Source organism: Vulpes lagopus, chromosome 1 (assembly GCF_018345385.1).
Source record: "Vulpes lagopus strain Blue_001 chromosome 1, ASM1834538v1, whole genome shotgun sequence".
NCBI classification, from domain to species: domain Eukaryota; kingdom Metazoa; phylum Chordata; class Mammalia; order Carnivora; family Canidae; genus Vulpes; species Vulpes lagopus.
In genome coordinates, this window is record NC_054824.1 from 175,012,515 (window position 1) to 175,029,248 (window position 16,734).

Sequence of the window (16,734 nt, forward strand, 5' to 3'; positions counted from 1 at the left end):
TTTTTATTTTTTTGTTCATGAGAGACAGAGAGAGAGAGAGACAGAGACAGAGACACAGGCAGAGGGAGAAGCAGGCTCCATGCAGGGAGCCGATGTGGGACTCGATCCCAGGTCTCCAGGATCAGGCCCTGGGCTGAAGGTGGTGCTAAACCACTGAGCCACCTGGGCTGCCCTTACTTGACATTTCTAACAAGCTTGTCTATCGCCCTTCCCAGCCTACATATGAAAGTAGAAGCAAAAAAAAGGAGCTGTACCCAAAGTATACAAAGGATGACTCTGTATTATGTCTTACAACCGTATGTGAGTCTACAATTGGCTCAATAAAAAATTTCAATTAAAAAAAAAAAGCAGCCACAATGCTCAGACACACCAATATCTGTGAGAAGTAATCACTGACCACCAAATGGTAAAGAAAAAAACAAATGTAACTTAGAATCACATACAGCATTCAGGGACAAAGAATCCTATCAATATTTCCTGAGCAAAAAGAAAGATGGGGGATTGTTTCAGACCTCTCTAATTACAAAGCCAAAAAGTATTAACACCATTAAGGAAGATTTCTTCACAAAACTTATGAAAAGAAGAAAGCTAGGTGTTTAAATCATCAAACAGCTTTGAAGAGTGGGAAAATCTCACATTAGACACATAATACCATCTACGTAAATGTAAAATTCATGAACTGGATGGTACAATATGCATTTTGCAAAGACAAAAGATATATCAAACACATTAAAATATTTGCCTATGGGTGAGAGGAAGAAAAATGTCTTTACTGACTGGTAACAGATTGATGAACTGAAGATTATGATCCAATCAACATTACTCCTGAGGTCCAAAACAAAAACAAAAAATATACGATTTAGAGTCAGACAAATCTGGGATCAAATTCCAGTTCCTCCACTTACAGGCTTGATCTCCTCTACAATATGGGGAATAAAATGCCCTGCCTGACTGGCTCTGATGGACATCAAATCAGAACACGGCAAGAACTTCATAATAAAAAGTTCATTCCTTTTCTCCCTTATCAGAGAATTTAACTATCTTGAGAGGTTCCACCTAAGAATTCCAGACAGGTAAGGTTTCCAATTTCTTACCACTTTATTCTCCAGTTTTCAAGATATATAAATTTGGTGAAATCTCTTGGTACTTTTCATTAATTTAGAATAGTGCTGTCCAACAGAACTTTCTTTGATCATGGAAAGAAAGAAATGTTCCTTATCTGCACTGTTCAACACAGTACCCTTGGCCACATGCATGTGCATTGCTACTGAACCTGAAACATGACTAATGCAACTGAATAACTGAATTTTTTATTTTATTTCATTTAAATTAATTTAAATAAAAATAGCCACATGATTGATCCTTACTGTATTAGACAACACCCATTTAGACCATAAAATTATTCAAATACTGAATTTTATTTTTAATATTTTATTTATCTATTTGACAGAGAGAGAGCACAGCAGAAGGAGGGGAAGAGGGAGTAGCAGGCTCCCCAGGGAGCAGGGAGCCCAATACGGGATTTGATCCCAGGACCCCCGGATCATGACCTGAGCTGAAGGCAGATGCTTAACAGACTGAGCCACCCAGGCACCCTCAAATACTGAATTTTAGCTATTACTTTCAAATACTAACACCCCCAATACACACATACCTTTCTTTTTTTTTTTTAATTTTTTATTTATTTACTTATGATAGTCATAGAGAGAGAGATAGAGAGGCAGAGACACAGGCAGAGGGAGAAGCAGGCTCCATGCACTGGGAGCCCGACGTGGGATTCGATCCTGGGTCTCCAGGATCGCGCCCTGGGCCAAAGGCAGGCGCTAAACCGCTGCGCCACCCAGGGATCCCCACACATACCTTTCTAAAACTATGATAGTGTTTCACATAATTAATGATTTAATTTTGGTTACGATGAGTTTTTCTTAAATTTTTGTAAAATATGCTAATGAGAAGTCAGAAATAATCAATCCACTAATAATCCACCCACCAATAACAGTCAACATATGATCACAGGCAACAAAGTTTATTCAGGTGCACTTGGCATTCTACAAGTTTTCTTTTGTGGAAAATTGATAAGATTTACTAATTTACAACTCAATCACTTTGTAAACATATGAAGATATCTTACTATTTTAAATAATCTTCCTCTACATATGCAAATGATCTTTTTGTGGCCAAAGAATTATTTCCTGATTTGGAGTGCAATTAAAAGTATCACATTTTGGATTTTCTTCAGGTAAGCCATTCCTGGAAATCAAATATAAGTATACTGCATAAGCAAAAATACATTAGCCGTCCCTAACAATATCCAAAATTTTTCTTAAGTTTATTTATTTATTTTTAGTAATCTCTTCACCCAACGTGGGGCTCAAACCCATAACTGCAAGATCAAGAGTTGCACACTCTTCTGACTGAGCCAGCCAGGTGCCCATACCCACAATTTTAAAATCATCTTATCGGAAATAACCAATTTGATTATGATTTGTCATCTGTAGTCTCAGTGGCTCATGGAGTTCTCTGTGCGGCTGCTACAATGGTGAGCAAAGCCCCTGCCTTCACATCTTCCCAGAGTGCACAGTCTTACAAAATGTGTAACTGGGGTTTACCTGGGAGGGGCAAGGAGGAAATGCAGAGTGGAGAAGAGAAGGAGGGTTGTTTTTCCCAAACTTCTAGTATATCAAACAACAGCAGTATGCTAAGCAGTGGGTTGGGAAGCACTTTATCCTAGACCCTTTCCTGACACTGGAGGCTTGCTATCCACACCACAGTGGCATCCCCGAAGCCGTCAAGAACAGCTGAGGGACTTTTCATGTTTTCATGAAAATCAATTATTCACAGTATAGAAAACTCAGAAAACCAAAGCTTAAGTATTCTTAAACTACCTAAGTGAAGGTCTTTAAGCTTATAAGAACTTCTCTTCACCCTCAAATACTTCTCATGTGAAGGGGGTGGGGGATTTACTCAGGCGGAGTTCAGAAAATTAAATCAAAAGCTATTTGCTGAGTATTAACTATCCCTTTCCCAAACAGTATAAGCAAAACTTAGTGAAAATTATGTTTGGAAAGTATAAAACTATACCTTCCTGATTCTCCTCTTTCCTCCTTGGTATTTGCTTCTCTTTTGCAGGTTCCTCTTCCTCCTCCTATCCCCCAACAATCTGTGAGCACTCCAAGAATCAGTCCTGGACTGTGCTGTTTACTCTCCTTTTCAGTATGAAAAGAGAAAATCTATACCAGTATTGTGCTAGGCATGGAGAGGGGAAAAAAATCTGATTTTGTAGATTTATAATTGCAAAACATTTTCTTTATGATTCATTTTATTCCCTCAACAACTTATGAACTAGGCAGGAGTGGTTATTATGAGTCCCCCTTTTACCAATGAGAAAACAAGATCTAGAGACTTGTATAAGGTCCCATGACTATCCGCCTTTAGATCTGGAATTAGAACTTGGATTTCTGACTCCTGGTCCAGTGTTCTTTCCACTGTACTATACTGTATCCCTCAAATTATCTGTAATATTTTCAGTAATAATTAAGTTTACTTACCTCCACAAGCCCTATCACCATTAGGTTTTATTTATTCTTCCACTTATTCATTCAACAAATATTAGTGCCTATTCCACTTCTGCATATTGAACTATAAATAGAAAATACAACTGGGTCTGATTTCTACACCACTATATTATAAAAATATAATCACCTGGCAAATACATTAGCAAGTTCAACCATGTGGCGCCCCACTATAAGAGATTCAGTATTTCCACATGTGTAACCTTCTTAAATAGTTAGGAATGTGTCCTCTGAGATGGAAACCAAAAAACACAAAAGGGTTTTAGTTAGAATAACATGAGCCCAAATATCCAACTCTTTCTATGTAATTCTGTTCATGAGGAACATAAAATTAGTGAGAAACAAGAATATCAATCAGAAATCTAAAGAAAGAACATGATTATAATGAAAATGAACAAACTGAGTGCTCAGACCCAGATTTTTATAAATATAAAGCTCTATTAATAATCATCTCAACAATTAAAAAAATAAAACCACTATAAATTCCCTCTGATATAGGTTGCTAACTATCATTTAGTAACTTTTCTGGGGGTGAATTTTAATATTTTATCATAAGATGTAGTCAATAAATGCCACAAAGGATGGAATTTAAAGCAGTATTCCAGGGCAGCCCAGGAATACTGGGCAGTGTGGCTCTGTGGTTTAGTGCCGCCTTCGGCCCAGGGCGTGATCTTGGAGACCCGGGATCAAGTCCCACGTCAGGCTCCCTGCATGGAGCCTGCTTCTCTCCCTCTGCCTATGTCTCTGTCTGTCTGTCTGTCTCTCCCTCTCTCTCTCTCGTGGATAAATAAAATCTTTTTAAAAATTAAAAAAAATAAAGCAGTATTCCTTTTGTTTAAATTTCATAAATTTCCACTGTAAGCATTACCTATCACTAGTATGATACTATACATATATCTCGCAGAGCCTCTTGGTATAGAGAATTCTATTACCAAGTGATCTTCAAAATTATTACCCTAAAGCAGTGCTTCACAAATCGTGCTGTATGGAATATCAATATTCTCTAAAATCAGTGCTTTCAAAGGAAAGGCTTAAGGACCAATTCAGTTTATCTTCGTTTAAAAAAAGAAACATTTTTTACAGCAGAATTTCTCAAGTCCTTTAATATATTATCATGCATAGTAAATTTCCAAAAGGAAGATGTAGTATCTATCCACTTGACTTTTTATGTCCATCATAGGTTATCTATTATTTTATTTATTTAGTGCAACACCCACTAAATGTGGAATACAGTTGGGAAACACTACTGCAATGCTTGTAGTCCATCTGCCCCTGTTAATGCCAACAGTAAATTCTGAGTTTAGGAAAACAAATAAAGGCTTACAGTGAAGGTCACTATCTCTTACTGTGCTAAGAAATTAAGTCCTCTACTTCATTTAATCACCACAACAATCCTGCCTGGTAGGATGAGATAACCAAGCCCAAGAGCACACAGTAACATACTAATACGAATCATATTAATCAGTTACAGGCAAGACTGGATCTCAAAACTCCATGATTCCAAACAAAGTACTCCTAGGACACAAATAAATCAGCCCTCTTAAAGATTAAAATTCCAAGTATGCAAGTAATATTCCTGATGCCTGTTAGATGAACCCATTTTGTCTTTTACAGAGAAATGTAAGTTGACCAAAAATAGCAGCTAAAGAAGTGCTTTGACAGAAGAGAAGGAGCTACAAAGAAAGGAGTTTGATTACAGTCCTTGAAAAAGCCATGAACTGCTTTTTGCCAGTTTAGTGATAAACTAAAGAGAAAGCAACCATAAAACAAGCCGTCTTTCCTATCTATAAAACAAAGACCTGAGATTAGGGCTTGCCCTACCTCAGACCCATAATAATCAACAGATCATATAGTCATTAGGTCCTCTAGATCCTTTTCAGAGTGCTAACTTATTTTATCCACCTCTTTAAAAAAAAGATTTTATTTATTTATTCATAAGAGACAGAGGCAGAGACATAGGCAGAGGTAGAAGCAGGCTCCATGCAGGGAGCCCAATGCGGGACTCAATCCTGGGACCCCAGGATCACGCCCTGAGCTGAAGGCAGATGCTCAACCGCTGAGCCACTGAGGCGTTCCTTTATCTACCTCTTAATAAGTATTTCCAACTTCCCTTAAAAGTCAAGTCTAAAATACTCATTTATCTAATTACCATCATAATTATGATTGAAATCACCCTCTTAACTCAATCCCACACAAAAGAATTGTCTTCTTCATAAGATTGAAAGATAACTTCTGGAAAACAGAACTACAAAAATCAGTCAAATCTATTATATCGCCTACAAAAGTGGACCACAAAATAAGTCCCTTTAGAACCAAGTAGAAATGAGTTATAGATTTTAAGAAGCTACTTTTATGAAAAACTTATTATAGTCAAATCTTCTGATGGCTGTTCAGCTACCAGCTTGGTAAATGAGCTAAGAGGATAAAGGGTTAGCAAAAGTAACATTAAAAAAAAAAAAAAACTAAGTGTCAAGATACAAATAATCAAACATGAAAAAAGGGCGGGGAGGGGCGGGCCACATGCCCACTCTTTTGTTTTTTAATTTTTTTATTATTTATTTACGATAGTCACAGAGAGGGAGAGAGAGAGAGAGAGGCAGAGACACAGGCAGAGGGAGAAGCAGGCTCCATGCACCAGGAGCCCGACGTGGGATTCGATCCCGGGTCTCCAGGATCGCGCCCTGAGCCAAAGGCAGGCGCCAAACCACTGCGCCACCCAGGGATCCCTTGTTTTGTTTTGTTTTTTAATTTTTTTATTATTTATTTACGATAGTCACAGAGAGGGAGAGAGAGAGAGAGAGGCAGAGACACAGGCAGAGGGAGAAGCAGGCTCCATGCACCAGGAGCCCGACGTGGGATTCGATCCCGGGTCTCCAGGATCGCGCCCTGAGCCAAAGGCAGGCGCCAAACCACATGCCCACTCTTCATCTCTCAAAGATATGACTCTCCAAATGTGGGATGGGAATAATTGGATATACAAAAATGTAAGGCTATACTACACTGAACATTTCCCATTGTGGTGATTAGGTAAACCAAATGGCACATTCATCAATGCAATGTACACAATCCTGACTTTCAGGCATTTGACTTTCATAAAATCCATAGTTTCATATAAACATACTGACACCTTTAAGCTGCATTTCATACATACACACACACCCCTCTGGCAAGAATAGTAGGTACCTCATAGCACCCAGCTCACATAGGCAAGTGTCCTCTTACCAAATTCAACCTCCCTCCCACCCCATCACCTGCATCTAGTTCCTCTCTCCCTCTTTTCCCTGCAGAGCTGCAGGTGTCACTGGTTGGCAGGAATGTTTGGATTGGTTAATCACCCACCAACCAGGCAGTCTGGACCCAAGAGACAGCACCTGCACAAACCATAATTAGACATTTTACAACATTGTTTATTTAGTTCTCTGGAATGAAAGAACTTCCGTACAAGATAGATAAGTCAATGGGAAAAAAAATTAGACATTCCACTTTCTAACAAGTTTTAACAACAGTTGGGACACCTGGGTGGCTCAGCGGCTGAGCATCTGCCTTAGTCTCAGAGCATAATCCCGGGTTCTAGGATCAAGTCCTACATTAGGCTCCCTGTGAGGAGCCTGCTTCTCCCTCTGTCTATGCCTCTGCCTCTCTCTGTGTGTCTTTCATGAATAAATAAAATCTTTTTTAAAAAAGTTTTAACAAAAGTAATACATTGAAAGGAATAATTGCTTTCTATACCATTCAAATCCCAAAATCTAATGAGAGAATTAAGAAACAGTAACAGCAAGTTACCTTTGGATACTCAATAAATGTTGCTTTTCTCACTTCAAATTTACCAACTATAATGGCACCACTCTAAGGAAAAATATTTTCTAATCTAATTTCGAGGAAAATAAAAAAATCATTAAAATCTTAATATCTGAGCATATAAGTTGTCAATAAACAGAATGAAAACAGGATTGGTTTACATTTTTAAGACCCGCTTACTAGGGGCACCTGGGTGGCTCAGTTATTTAGCGTCGGACCTGATTTGGGCTCAGGTCAGGATCTCAGGGTCATGCTCAGTATAGAGTTCACTTGAGATTCTCTTTGTCTCTCTTCCTCTGCCTCTCCCCCTGTTCACATTCTCTCTAAATAAATAAATAAAATCTTTCTTTTTAAAATTCTGCTTACTAAAGTTTTCTGAATATGAGATAGTTTTCTACTAAACAGAATTAAGTCAAAAACAAAGGAAAAGTAGAATAAAACAAGGTGCTAAAAAAAAACTGAACAATTTGAGAGCCATGAGTTTTCAAAATTTTTAATCATAAATACATTTTTTCAACAAATTAATCTCCCTCCCTACCCTTGTAACTACTCCATTTGCTGAAAATATTTCCAAAGTAAGCCAACACCAACTATTTTTTCAAGAAACCTTCATGGTGCTACTGACTTAACTATAAACTATTAATTCTCACTGCTTTGACATTAGACATTTGTAATAATGTAAGCAGTTAAGGGTTTAAAATTTAGTAGGCTTTTATTCCCTTATAGTGACTTAAAGTTTTACTTGAAATGTTTATGAATATACAATACTTTCAAAATAAAAAGCTATTAAAACCAAAAATTAAAACTCCACAGTGAATATCATACTTAAAAGACTGAATGTTTTCCTCCTAAGATCAAGAACAAGGCAAAGATGTCACTTTCATCACTCCTATTCAACATTGGACTAGAAGTCCTAGCTAGAACAATAAGGCAAGAAAAAGAAAAGACATACTGGTTGGAAGAAAGAAATAAAACTATTCCTTTTGGCAAACATGTATTGTCTATGTAGAAAAAAATGAAAACTGCCAAAAACTCCTAAAACAAATAACTTTGGAAAAGTCATAGGATATAACACAAAAATAAACCCATATAACACAAAAATAAACCCAAATGTCTTAATACTAGCAATGAAAAATTGAAAATAAAAAATTTTTAGTTTTTTTTTAATCTACTGATTCCAGAAAGATAAGGAGCTCAAGAGAGAGCACAAGCAAGGGGAAGGGCAGAGGGAGAGGGAGAAGCAAGCTCCTTGCAGAGCAGGGAGCCTGATTCAGGGCTGGATCCCAGGACCCAACTAGCACAACCTGAGCTGAAGATAGACGTTTAACCAACTGAGCCACCCAGACACCTCCAAATCAAATTTTTAATGCTATTCACAGCAGCTACAAAAAGATGAAATGCTAAGGAATATATCTAACAATAATGCCCAGAATCTGTATACTGAAAATTATAAAACACTGATGAAAGAAATCAAAGAACACCTAAATTGATGCCAAGACATACTGTGTTCATTCACAGATCTGCAAATTCAACAGGGTAAAGATGTCAATTCTCCCCCAAAATTGACTCACAGATTTAGTGGAATTCTAATCAAAATGCCAACAGGGGAGCGTTGGTGGTATAGTGGTTAGCATAGCTGCCTTCCAAAATGCCAACAGGATTTCTTATAGCTATAGAGACCTGATCCTAAAATTGACATAGAAACACAAAGGAACTAGAATAGCCAAAACAATTTTGAAAAGAAGAAAGTTGGAGGAATTGTATCTAATTTTAAGACTTTGTATAAACATAAACCTACAATAACGAAGACAGGGTGGTATGAAACAAAATAGAGAAACCAGAAACAAATCCACACATATATTGCTGATTGATTTTTGACAGAGATGCAAAAGCAATTAAATTTTTAAAAAGGTTTAGTCTCTTAAAGTGTTTTGCTGCAAGTGAACATCCGTATGCAAAAACGAACCTCAGCCTAATCCTCACACCTTATACAAAAATAAACTCAACATGGAAATGTTAAATGCAAAACACAAAACTTCTAGAATAAATCACTGGGGGGGGCGGGGGGGGGAATTGGTGACCTGGAATTAGTAAAGAGTTTTTAGATATAATACTAAAAAGCACACTTCATACAAGAAAAAAAAATGAGACTTCACCAGAATTAAAACTTTTTGGTTTATGAAAGACATGGTTAAGATCATGAAAAGATATGCCACACACTGGAAGAAAATATTTGCAATCACATATCTGACAAAAAAAAACCCTTACATCCAAAACAAATACAGAATCTCAAAATTCAACAGTTAGAATACAAACAACCCAGTGAAAAAATGGGAAAAGACCATCTCAAAAGGTTAAAAACTGGATGATTCTATTTATACGACATTCTGAGAAAGGCAGAAGTAGAGTAGTAGGGAGCATATCAGCGGTCACCAAGGGGCTAAGAGGTGGGGAGAAGAGTATGTAAAGGGGATAGCATGAGGGAGTATTAGGGGATAATGGAACTGTTCTGTTTCCAATGAAAATGGTGGATATTTGACTCTGTTGTGTAAAAATTCATAGAATTATATAAGTAAATTATATATAAATATATATAAAGTTATATAAGTAAATTATATATCAATTTAAAAAGGAACACTTAAAAAGAAAAATATTGCCTCTTTTCAGCCTTCTCTCAAATTCCTGCTATCATCCAGCTCTGTGCTAGGCACCATGAATACAAACAGGCAGTCTGCCCTCAGAGAAGGAAGCAAACATTATGATAAAGGCTTTAATGGAGGAATACACAATACACATGGAGTTCTATAACTAAGAAAGGCTTCCTGGAAAACATAGGGCAGAAGCTGACACTTTAGATGAGCAGGGATGGCAAAACAAAAGGGAAGAGCATTCTAGACAGAGGAAACAGCATCTAACATAAAAAATATGTGAGAGGGGTATCCGGGTGGCGCAGCGGTTTGGCGCCTGCCTTTGGCCCAGGGCGCGATCCTGGTGACCCGGGATCGAATCCCACGTTGGGCTCCCGGTGCATGGAGCCTGCTTCTGTCTCTGCCTCTCTCTCTCTCTGTGTGGGACTATCATAAATAAATAAAAATTTTTTAAAAATATGTGAGAAAAGTGCTAACATACTTGGGAAACTACAAATAATTCCTTTCTCTAGCACAAGCAGGCCTTACAAGAATACGGTCAGGAGTTGAAAGCAGGTTCCCTTCAACCAATACAAATAGTGTTTCCATTTAAAGCCTCGGAAATGGCAATTTTCAGATTCAAATCAAGCTAAGTATTTCTTCCATTCATTCTCTACTCCCCTTTGTTGATATTATCACAGTCACTGTATTCTCCATGTATCCATCACTTTTGCCAAACTACTGAAAGGCCCTGTGGGGACACACAGGCATCCCCAAACATGCACCCACAATATCTAATGAAATGTGTTTTATATAGGTATTCAACAGCACAGGTCTGGGATAAAAGCACTGTGACTGGGGCCAGTATACCTGTGTTCAAATCTAGATTCCACTATAGCCTAGCCATGTGACCCCAGGTAAGTTGCTTAACATCTCTGTGCTTTAATTTCCTCATTGAAAATGTGAGAATAATAATAGCACCTACTCATTGGCCTGCTGTGGAAAATGTGCTAATTTTTTTTTTATTTTTTATTTATTTATGATAGTCACACAGAGAGAGAGAGAGGCAGAGACACAGGCAGAGGGAGAAGCAGGCTCCATGCACCGGGAGCCCGACGTGGGACTCGATCCCGGGTCTCCAGGATCGCACCCTGGGTCAAAGGCAGGCGCCAAACCGCTGTGCCACCCAGGGATCCCAAAATGTGCTAATTTATATAAAGTGCTTAGAACAATGCTTGAGTCATAATTAGCACCATATAAGTGTTTGTTCTATAAAATGTGGACTAAAATGTGTGCTATCAAGAAAAATGAAAGGACCACCTGGGTGACTCAGTGGTTGAGCATCTGCCTTCGGCTCAGGTTGTGATCCTGGAGTCCCAGGATCGAATCCCACATCAGGCTCCCCACAGGGAGCCTGCTTCTCCATCTGCCTATGTCTCTACCTCTCTGTGTGTGTGTCTCTTGTGAATAAGTAAAATGTTTAAAAAAAGAAAAGAAAGAAAGGAAAAAGAAAAAAAATGAAAGCAAATGTCCATACAAATACTTCTCAATAAATGTTCATGATAACTATATTCATAATAGCCAAATAACTCTAGTATAACCATACAATGAAATAAATACTGGGCAGCACACAACATAGATGAGCCTCAAGTAGTCATGTTGAGTTAAGAAGCCAAACCAAGGGATCCCTGGGTGGCGCAGCGGTTTGGTGCCTGCCTTTGGCCCAGGGTGCAATCCTGGACACCCGGGATCGAATCCCACATCGGGCTCCCGGTGCATGGAGCCTGCTTCTCCCTCTGCCTGTGTCTCTGCCTCTCTCTCTCTCTCTCTCTCTCTCTCTGTGTGTGTGTGTGACTATCATAAATAAATTTAAAAAAAAAAATTTAAAAAAAAGAAGCCAAACCAAGAAACAATGTGCATAAGGTATAATTCCATTTATATCAAATTCTAGAAAATACAACCTACAGTGACAGAAAACTGACCAGTGGTTGCCTAGGGATAGGGGGTGGGGAGGGGGAACTGAATGCAAAGGAGCATGAGGGAACTTCTCCAGCGAGGACTGTGGCAGCGATTACACAACTATACACATTTGTCACAACTCATCAAACCATACACTTAAAATTGATGAGCTCGATTGTACATAAAGAATGCCTCAGTTTAAACAAAATATAGTCATAAGACAACACTGCCGTTTAAAAATAAAAGCATACCGTTTGCTTTCCATACTCATGGAGAAAATACAGGCAAGAATTACCATTCACTTAATGTTGTTGGGAAATCTATATTACAATAAGAGTTTTGTAAACATAGCATGATGAAACAACCAAAAACGTTGCTAATGGCTCTTTTATATCTGTCTTCTTTAACTAAAGAAACAAAGGAAATCTATAAAAGAATTTTCCAATTCTTAATTGAAATATTTTAGACAGAAATTCATAAACAACACAGAATTTAACTAGGAAATCTGTTAGGAAGCCTGTAACTGGCCAAAGGTTATCCAAGCCTGCTAGGCCAGAGAATTGCAAAACAAAATGTCAAGGAGTTTTTAAAAGATGACAGAGTTCTTATGCTACCTAAAATTTAATAATGGTACTTCCCACATTCTAATTCTACTTTCACATAAAGAACCCTGTAAGGATCAAGAACATAGGGACTGTTCCCTAAAGCTACAAGTAAAGTAGTAGTAGAAAACATTGAGCAGACATCCCTAATATTTATCTCATGAAGTTCTCTCAGGGGAGCACTACTTATTTGGTTAATTCTCCTGAGGAAAGATGTTTTTCTCCCTAAGTCTCAAAAAATAATAAATATTTTACTTGTTTTATAATATTAAGCAGTTATTTTTTAAAAGTCTATCTCCTTGTTGACCCTCAAGCCTTAAAATTAAAAAAACAGGAGCACCTGGATGGTTCAGTCAGTTAAGCATCTAACTTTTGATCTTAAATCAGGTCATGATCTCTAAATCATAACATAAGATCCAGTGCTTCAGTGGGTTAAGCGGCTGCCTTAGGCTCAGGTCATGATCCTAGGATCCTAGGATAGAGCCCCACATTGGGCTCCCTGCTCAGCAGGGAGTCTGCTTCTCCCTTTCCCCCTGCTTATGCACTCTCTCGTGCTCTCTCTCTCTCTCAAATAAGTAAAAATTTTAAAATCTTTAAAAAAAATTAAAAAAACAAACTTTGTAACATAAGCAAAAAATGAGGAAATAGCCATTTACAAGGAGAAAAAAAGACAGTGTAAGCAATTTCCAAGTTCGAAAAACCACAGTAAAAAAAAAAAACCACAGTAATATGCAGCACGCATATTATAAAGAGTTGGTTACTTTTTTTCTTTTCTTTAAAGATTTTTTATTTATTTATTCATGAGAGACACAGAGAGAGGCAGAGTCATAGGCAGAAGGAGAAGCAGGACCCCACAAGGAGCCGGATATGGGACTCGATCCCAGCACGCTGGGATCCCAGCACGCAGAGCCAAAGGCAGATACTTAACTACTGAGCCACCCAGGCATCCCCAGACTTGGTTACTTCTAAGGCATTGTGCTCCTTCAGGTTCTAACTTATGTTGTCATAAGTTAACTGTTATCATAAAAATTAGTGCACAGCTTAAGAAAAGATATTTGAGATGTAAATTAGGCTAACCTTTCCTTCTATGAAGACTACAAGTAGTAATCATACTCAGTATTTCCTATTCAAGTTCCACACACACACACACACCTCCAGGGCTTCATGTGCTCTATTCCTCCTATTCACCCATCTACTTACGATGCCCTCTCCTTTTATCCCACCTGTCTGGATTCTTTCCATATTTCACCTTCTTAACTGGTACATATTCCCTGATCCCTTGAGACAAAGCAATCTCTGTCGTCTGAAATCCCAGAGCTCTTTTCTAAAGTCGCTTACATCATTTAACATTTTACATCTTATACTACACTCCTTTAAGCCCAGTTAACTTTATCTATTATAAGCATCCTTGAAAGAAATGTACGTGCTTTATTCAGCCTTGTATCCCTCATAGCTTTTAGTGCCTGGAACTAAACATTGATTGGGTGTGCTGCCTAGAATGGGGAAAAAAACATTCAACAATATTTTTTTCAACATTGTGTGCCATACATTGCCTTGAGTGATATAAAAGAAACAAATACAATGCTATAGACCTACCATAAATCTACTAAGAAACACAGACATGTAAACAGATAGATGTAAGTGTGGTGTTATCATAACGGATGAATAGGGTGCTGTGAAAGGAACATTATGTGCGTTGAAAATTGTTCTAATTCCATAAAGAATGTTAGAAAACTATAGATTTTGAAAGGCCCGATAACTAGAAAGGTTTCAAGAATGGGATAATAAAGATCCCTTCATTTTAGCCTGAAAAAATGTTTTAACCTGGAACACTCCCACCTATGCAACAACCTTACTTGCATAACCAGAAGGGTAACAAATTTCACTCTTTCCCAGTATACTCCTCTGAGATAACCAGGCCTGGTCTTATCTTTAAACAAATTTGCAGGGGCACCTGGGTGGTTCAGTTAAATGTCTGCCTTCAGCTTAGGTCATGATCCTGGAGTCTCATGATCCAGTCCCCCCCCCCCCCCCCCCCCCGCCCCCCCCCAGCCCATCCAGCTCCCTGCTCAGTGGGGAGTCTGTTTCTCCCTCTCCCCCTGCTCCTCCCCCCACTGTGAGCTCTCGCTCTCTCTCTCAAAAAAATAAAATCTTTAAAAAAAAATTTTGCTCCTCTCATCTTCTCACATTTGTCTGAATTGTGGACCACTTCCATAAACCATGTACCACTTACATGCCCCGAACTTTGTTTATATACCTACCCTTTAAGGTTCTTCTCAAATTCTATTTCCTGAGCTCTCCAACACACAGGATTATGCTATCTTCCAAATGTATATTGTGCTATTACTACTATCTGTACCTTTTTTTTTAAGATTTTATTTATTTATTCACGAGAAACACAGAGAGAGAGAGAGAGAGAGAGAGAGAGAGGCAGAGACACAGGCAGAGGGAGAAGCAGGATCCATGCAGGAAACCTGATGCAGGACTCGATCCCAGGACTCCAGGATCATGCCCTGGGCCAAAGGCAGTGCTAAACCGCTGAGCCACCCGGGCTGCCCTGTGCCTCTCTTTTTTTAACTAATAATAATGATAAAATTAATTCTTAACTTTTTATATAACTTGGAATTAAGCAGAACTGGTCTCAAATCCCAACGTGCACCTGCTTTATGATGTGAAGTTGGTCAAGTTATGAAACTTCCTTGAACCTCAGTTTCTTCATCATTAACATTAGGATTCAATTGGGTAATGTGTACAACATGCCTGATATACACAGATACCCATACATACGTACATCACATACATTCAGACTCATTTTTGTTGTCATTCTTTTCCAACAAGGGAGATGCAAACTCTCTTTAAAACCCAAGGCAGGGGCAGCCCGGGTGGCTCAGTGGTTTAGTGCTGCCTTCCGCCCAGGGCCTGATCTTGGAGACCGGGGATCGAGTCCCACATCAGGGTCCCTGCATGGAGCCTGCTTCTCCCTCTGCCTGTGTCTCTGCCTCTGTGTGTGTGTGTGTGTCTCTCATGAATGAATAAATAAAATCTCAAAAAAAAAAAAAAAAAAAAACCCAAGGCAAAGGCAATAAAACACAAAGTGGAAAAAAAGAAAAATAAATAAAACACAAAGTGGGCACTAAAAATTGTTTAGCTAAAAAATAAATAAATAAAATAAAATAAAAATTGTTTAGCTTATGTAAATAAAGGAGCTTCACAACTTTTACACAGGCCCTCGAAACAACTCACACAAGACACTCCCAGTGGAATTTTTATGTCTCCTTCTACTGCAAATCATGAAAAACTCACGCAAAAAAAAAAAAAAAAAAAAAAAAAAAAACAGCCAGACATAGAGGGCCTAGACTGGTGACCCTAACGGTGACATCCTTCTCAAGAGTCTGTCTGCCTACAAAGCTGACGCTGTCTAACACGTCAACGTGAAGAAATAATCTTTTATTACATAAATCAGATTGAATTAGTATTTCGATCTACACGATCTCGGGGAAGCCAGCAAAACCACTTCTGCAGATTTCAGCCGTAGAAAAAGAAAAGTACCAATGGGATAGGGTCTGAGTCATCCATTGAAACCATCAGCGCCTGCCCCACCCTGGAAGGCAGGCACCGCGGCGACCTTCCAGGGCACAGCCCCGAGCATCCGCGGCCCAGCCTCCACCGCAGTCTTCCAGGGGTCCCCACCTCCCACGCAGGGCCGGGCACCCGGCGCACCCAGTCCCGCGCCAGGCTCTGACCCAGGGTCAAGCACCCCCCCTCCCAGGCTCCATGCCCTGGGTCCCTCGCGCCCCCAATTGTGGCTTCTCCGCCCGCCTGACACCCGCACTCACCCGGGCGGTGACCTTATACACCGTGTAGCCCCTGGGATGTCGCTGGGGCTCGGTGACAGTGTAGAAACGGGCCAGGTCGGCACCCCGCTCCCGGGGAGAGGTCATCCTCCCGCCGCCGAGGCCGCCGGGGCCGCCGGCCGGGGACCATGAGGGCAACCCGGCGCCGCCGCGGACCGGGATCCCCCCGCACACAGCGGGCGACGCGGCGAGGGGGCGGTGGCTGCTCGGCGGCACTCCGCCGCGCGCCTCTGCTTCCGGGTCGCCAGAGAAGCTTCCGGGTCAGGCCCGTTCAGCGTCCCGGGGGAGGGGAGACTCCACGCGAGGCGCTGGCCCGCGCGTC

At 39.6% G+C, this 16,734-nt stretch overlaps 1 protein-coding gene across 4 annotated transcripts in view; it reads right to left on the minus strand.

The window, feature by feature from the left end:
• RPS6KC1 (ribosomal protein S6 kinase C1) overlaps window positions 1–16,525 on the minus strand; it is a 180,399-nt gene extending 163,874 nt beyond the window's left edge. For all 4 annotated transcript variants that reach the window (XM_041757097.1, XM_041757086.1, XM_041757136.1 and 1 more), the window contains exon 1: window positions 16,395–16,525. In XM_041757097.1, the coding sequence (XP_041613031.1) occupies window positions 16,395–16,499 (105 nt within the window). In that variant the 5' untranslated portion in view covers window positions 16,500–16,525. The remainder of the gene's footprint in view (window positions 1–16,394) is intronic.
• Window positions 16,526–16,734: the final 209 nt, after the last annotated feature.